Source organism: Alexandromys fortis, unplaced genomic scaffold (genome assembly GCF_014885135.2).
Source record: "Alexandromys fortis isolate MF-2015 unplaced genomic scaffold, M_Fortis_MF-2015_v1.1 scaffold_13, whole genome shotgun sequence".
Classification (NCBI taxonomy): domain Eukaryota; kingdom Metazoa; phylum Chordata; class Mammalia; order Rodentia; family Cricetidae; genus Alexandromys; species Alexandromys fortis.
The window spans coordinates 265,483-271,336 of NW_026067908.1; the positions used below are offsets into that span (position 1 = coordinate 265,483).

Sequence of the window (5,854 nt, forward strand, 5' to 3'; positions counted from 1 at the left end):
ATAGGGCACCTAGAACCTACATAATCAGTGGTTTATAGTGACTGCTTTTATGTACTGCTTACAAGGTAAATTCAGCTTATTTTATTTATTTACTTAATTCTGGGACAGGGTCTCATTCTGTACCAATGGCCTGGAACTTGAAGCAAACCTCCTGCCTCAGCATTCTGAGCACTGGAGTTACCCATGGAATGGGTTACCACCAAGTCAGGCTTGAGGTAGGTGTTCTAAATTTTATTTTCGAGGAAGAGACAGGCAAAAAAAAAGTTAATAAAATTAGCCAGGTGATACGAGGGTAACTGGCGAAGCCAAAATTGGAATCCCAGCAGTTTAACTCCTCTGGCCCTGCTATTATCTGCGCTGCAAACCAGGAAAGTTGGACTCCGAACTGAAGTTACCTAATGAGGATCACAGAGGCTTTGGACTATGGGGCGCCGTAGGGACTGAAGCCTCCGCCGCCTTGGCCACTGCGAGGCGCTGTTGGGAACAGTCAGTACACTGCCCAGTTCTAAGCCTCACCTCATCCAAACCCTTCCAGCCCCAGGAGGTTGAAGTGGGCTCACTATAAACTGGGGCGACTTGTTTCTGGGTCCTAGAGGGAGAATAGGGAAGAGGGGCCTAACAAAATGGGCAGGAATCCGGCTGGTGGAAAGAGCACCATGGACCAACTTTCTGTGCAAAAGGTCCACAGATAAAAAGGCAACACTAGCCCAGGGCTGAGGTTAAATTTCAACCGGGGGAGGTCTCTGTGGGAGCTCTGTTGTAAGACCTAAATCCAGAAATTATGAGCGGGATTGTCAGACTCAGAAACAAACATCTAGGCAAACACAGTTTCCGCAGGAAATACAGACAGATTCACAGGGGTCAAGAGAGACGATTACAGAGATTGAGATGGTGGGACAGAAAACAGCACTAGGTAAACCCGAGCTAAGGACTATAGGCGTGCGGAGAATGCGGCGACCGCGGAGACCAGTCACTAAGGGGAGCCGGAGCAGGCGGTGCTCTCCTTGGGTCTTTCCTGGCATAGTGGTAGGGGTGAGGCCTCGGAGGGGAAAGACAAGACCGCAGCAGAAATTTCTCACCTCTCTGAGTCGAATCTTCCGGCGCCAAGTCTGCTCCTCCGGATCACTCTCCCATCCAGCCTGCTGGAAACTCCTGGAACTCTAGGGGGTCCTTGTCCGCCTTGGCTCACTCGCGATCCGACGGCGCTTCTACTCGGGTGGCCTGGGTGACGCCTTGGGGAGATGAGGGGAGGAGGTCCGTAGCCGCGGCCACTAGCAGCAGCTGCGCCAGTGTCTAGCCTTGACTCCCAGCGGCTGAGAGCACTGAAGACTGTGGCTCCAGGGGACCATGGGTTTGCGGGAGCTGCGAAGAGAAGGATGACCCGCCTCCAGCCACGCGAACCTAGCTCCCGCCACCGCGGCAGTTTGTTCCCGCCGGGCCGGGGTGCGGAGGACCTCTGCCCGCCCCCTTCCTCCCCGCCCCACCCTGCCCAGGGAGCTCCGCCCCGGGCCCACGGTTCTTCCGCCTTAGGCGGCCACCAGGCGGGAGGGACTAATCTCCCGAAGTCCCACTTCTGTCTCTAGGGGCCCAGGGGCCAAGATTCGACTGGGTAACGGGTGGCATCATCTTTTTCCTCCTGTGCTCTGCTTACTGGTCCCGGGGCAGCACCGGTTGGGTGCGCCCTGCAGGGTGAGAGTCGTAAAGTCTCAACACCAGAGGGCGCTGAGGAGCTGCGGGGGGGGCACCCCTCCCTGTCCGCCTCGGTCCTCCCCCCCTCCCCGCCCGCGCGCAAAACACACTAGTCCGAGAGGCAGCGCGGCGGAGCGGGAGCCGCGGCCCGAGCGGAGCCGGAGAGCGGCGACGGCGGCGGCGGCGGCGGCACCATGACCCTGGGCAGCTGCTGTTGCGAGATCATGTCCTCCGAGAGCTCCCCGGCCGCGCTGTCCGAGCCCGACGCAGACATAGACGTGGTGGGCGGCGGCAGCGGTGGGGGGGAGCTCACAGCCCGCTCCGGGCCCCGCGCCCCCCGGGACGTGCTCCCGCACGGCCACGAGCCTCCCCCGGAGGAAGCCGAGGCGGACGTAGCCGAGGACGAAGAGGAGTCGGGAGGTTGTTCGGACTGCGAGCCCCGCGCTCTAGCGCCCCGGGGGGCGGCGGCTGCAGCGGGAAGCCCGGGGCCCGGTGTGCAGGCAGCTCGGGGCGCAGCGGGGCCAGGGCCGGGACCCGGGCCGCCGTCGGGGGGCGCGGCGTCGCGGAGCCCGTTAGTGAAACCACCGTATTCGTACATCGCGCTCATCACTATGGCCATCCTGCAGAGCCCCAAGAAACGCCTGACGCTGAGCGAGATCTGCGAGTTCATCAGCGGCCGCTTCCCCTACTACCGGGAGAAGTTCCCTGCTTGGCAGAACAGCATCCGCCACAACCTCTCCCTCAACGACTGCTTCGTTAAGATCCCCCGCGAGCCAGGCAACCCGGGCAAGGGCAACTACTGGACACTCGACCCGGAGTCGGCCGACATGTTCGACAACGGCAGCTTCCTGAGGCGCCGCAAGCGCTTCAAGCGGCAGCCGCTGCCGCCGCCGCATCCACACCAGCATCCTCACACGGAGCTGCTACTGCGTGGCGGGGCTGCCGCGGCCGGGGACCCTGGCGCCTTCCTCCCGGGTTTCGCCGCTTATGGCGCCTACGGCTATGGCTACGGGCTGGCACTCCCAGCCTACGGCGCACCCCCACCGGGGCCGGCCCCACACCCGCATCCACACCCGCACGCCTTCGCCTTTGCTGCCACCGCGCCTTGCCAGCTGTCAGTTCCCCCGGGCCGCGCCGCTGCTCCTCCACCCGGACCTCCGACGGCCTCGGTGTTCGCCGGCACGGCTTCGGCGCCGGCCCCTGCTCCTGCCCCGGGACCTGGCCCAGGCCATGCAGGGCTGCCAGCCTTCCTAGGCGCAGAGCTGGGCTGCGCCAAGGCTTTCTACCCCGCGTCCCTGAGTCCTCCCGCAGCTGGTACAGCAGCCAGCCTGTCCACTGCACTCCTGCGCCAGGGCCTCAAGACTGACGCCAGCGGTGGTGCGGGTGGCGGGGGTGCAGGGGCAGGCCAGAGGCCTTCCTTCTCTATAGACCACATCATGGGCCACGGTGGTGGCGGTGCCGCTCCACCGGGCAGCGGTGACGGTTCCCCGGGATCACCATTCACGGCAGCCGCGGGTCCTGGGAGTCAAGCCCAAGTCTTGGCCATGCTAACTGCCCCGGCCCTGGCTCCTGTGGCGGGCCATATCCGCCTCTCTCACCCGGGGGACGCGCTCCTGTCTTCAGGGTCCTCGTTTGCCAGCAAAGTCGCCGGCCTCAGTGGCTGCCACTTTTGACCGCAGCGGGCTCGGGGTCAGTTAGGCCCTCACTCCTTAACCTCTCTGGGGAGCTCGGCGGGTCCCAGCGGAATTCAGGGAGTCTATTTATGAAGAGTCTCCAGACCTAGGCCGGCGCGCGTGATCGGGCACATCAAGCTCCACGCTCAGAATGTCACGGACAGTTGGGACGAAGCGGGCTCATCGGCTCTGGGCGAGGTTCGGGTCTAAGCAATAGGCTGGAAGCGGAGATCCCTTTTATGTTGGAGCAGCAAAATAAGGGAGCAGGAACCTTCGCTTTTCCTCGCCTTTGCGTCTCTCACAGTCGGAGAAGAAGGCTTGGCAGAGATACGCCTGTTGGTCTGTGGATCCCGCCAGAAACACCTATGGCTTGAAAAGTCCCCTGCCCCTCATTCCTTCCTCAACTTTGAGACCCTGCTTATCATCCAATATTATAATTTAAAGACTTCTGTTATCTGCTTGGGCTTAAGAGAAAAATTCAATTTTTTTTGTTCCTTTCGCTGTTCTTCAAGGAAGCGGGTTTTCTCCAAGCATAAGGCAGTATCTACACAGTCGGGAAGCTAAGAGGAAAAGTGAAACGGGGCGGGGGGAGGGTGTCTCCACAATCCTCGAGTAAGCCGCAGAGTCCATTCCCCTGCCCCCGAAGAAAATGGTTTTTTCCCCCTCTGGTGTTTGGTTGCTTTTTAAGGAGCTCCCTCTGGCCTTTCCCATGGTCCATAGGTCCAGCAATCCAGGGCTAGCAGCCCACTTGGCCGTCTGCTCTGCCCCAGACCCTGTGATATTTATTGTAGTTAAAGGCAATGAATTTGGGTGGGAGAAGAGGGTCTGGAGAGGTGGGAATTGGGTGGGCAAGGGCACAGAGCTATGGCAGGGGGTCCTAGAGTTATGTGTAAATATCTGTACAGTGGGCCGCCCCCTGCATTCTCTGTCCACTGGTGTGCATTGATTTAGACTTCTCCACTTAGTGGAGAGACTCTGTGAAATCGTCTGATGGTCTGTGTGGAAGAAACGAAAACTGTCTCCTCCATTTTCCTTGGTGTCAATTGAATAAATGTATGTGAACTTAGCAGTCTCCAGCTCACCCTGCTTGCCTGCACTCCCTTGTCCTTGTCTGAGCTCTCGCAGAAGACCTCAGTCTCCCCAGCAGAGGGAGAGGGAGTTAGACCAGCAAACGAAGCTTTGGGCTAGTCAGACGGCGGAGGGAGGCTCTGCACACCGCTGTGGCCTTCTGCTTCTAAAGGGACCAGGTCTCTGGAAGCCTGTGACCACTCCAGCACTTTCGTTTTCACTCTGGCACAAGGAAGGACAAAAGCCCGAGGCTGGGCAGAGGGATTCTGTTTCTACCACCGGAGGAATCTTAGCCTTCTTCTAGTTTAGATTTGAGTGTGGCCTGATCAGGTTGGAGAGCTAAGTACTGGAGTGGCCACCGAGAACAAGGCTGTGTCTCCTGACGAGTATTTTGTGTGCATCTGTGCTTCTGTGTGTGCAGGGACCTTTTATGGAGCTCTTGGTGGTTTGTTTCTGTGTTTGTCTTGGTCGTCTGTGTATTTCAGGGATGCCTGAGCTGTTATTTCTCTGTGCGTCTATGATATGTGCTATGACTATCAGTCACTGTCTGTCTTTAATAGGAGAGCATTTCTTTTTGCCCCCTAGAGGGCCTTTAGAACCCCCACTCCCACACACTTTTGACAGTGGAAGGCTTTATTTAGGGACTCTCCAAATTGAATTAGAAACCTCACCCTCACCCAGCTTAAGTGGGCTAGAGGATCTGATCAACTAAAGAGTGAGTGTGTGTGGGGGGGTTCACTCTGCTAGGGCAAAGGCCTTGGTTCCTGGAGCCATATTCACAGCCAGAAGCGATTGCCTGAGCACCAATCTTCTGGTTAAGACCATCCACAGCACAGTGGAACTGCAGCTCTCTGCCTTGTACCTTGTGCTTGGGATTCCCAGTAGCCAGATCTGCAAAAGCAGGGGTGAGGGCCATGCTTTGGGTGGAGCAAAGGTGGTTACTCCTTTTTCTGTGCATCCTCTGAGATCATAGAAGAGATACATGTATGGAAGTACAGCAAGAGGAAGTTTATTCAGCCTCAGAAAACGGACACGAGTTGGGATAGGGACTGGAAGAAGACCGTGTTAAAGACCCAGTTGCAAAGAGCTTGAGGGTGTGGACAAGAGAAATTACCCCAAACTGGTTAGCATCCCAAGGCTGACAGGCAGAGTCCGTCACAGCAGGTAGTGTCCGTCACAGCAGGTGTCAGACAGAGGCCCTGCATTATGCACGGTGGGAGTGGGGAGAATACCAATGGGGAGCTGCGGACTGACTGTTGAGGCATGTAGGTTTCCATTCATCAAAGGTGGGGAGACTAGGCTCAGGTGCGTGTGGTCAATATAGTTTCTCTGCCCAGAGGCCAAGGGTCCCTCTCCCTCATCTCTGAAAGACTAAGGGATCAGGGGAGATCAAAGGCAGAGGTCTACCTTTCCTCCACCGTTAT

General features: G+C 58.1%; 1 protein-coding gene across 1 annotated transcript; it reads left to right on the forward strand.

Moving 5' to 3' along the window:
- Positions 1-1,081: 1,081 nt before the first annotated feature.
- Positions 1,082-4,389, forward strand: Foxd2 (forkhead box D2). Its single transcript, XM_050136348.1, has one exon. It carries the CDS (start codon positions 1,884-1,886, stop codon positions 3,360-3,362), a length of 1,479 nt encoding a protein of 492 aa, XP_049992305.1. The 5' UTR covers positions 1,082-1,883; the 3' UTR covers positions 3,363-4,389.
- The last annotated feature ends 1,465 nt before the right edge of the window (positions 4,390-5,854 follow it).

Bases quoted from the DNA above. Each gene is read 5' to 3' on its own strand.
- Foxd2 (XM_050136348.1), top strand. From the start codon at position 1,884: ATGACCCTGGGCAGCTGCTGTTGCGAGATCATGTCCTCCGAGAGCTCC.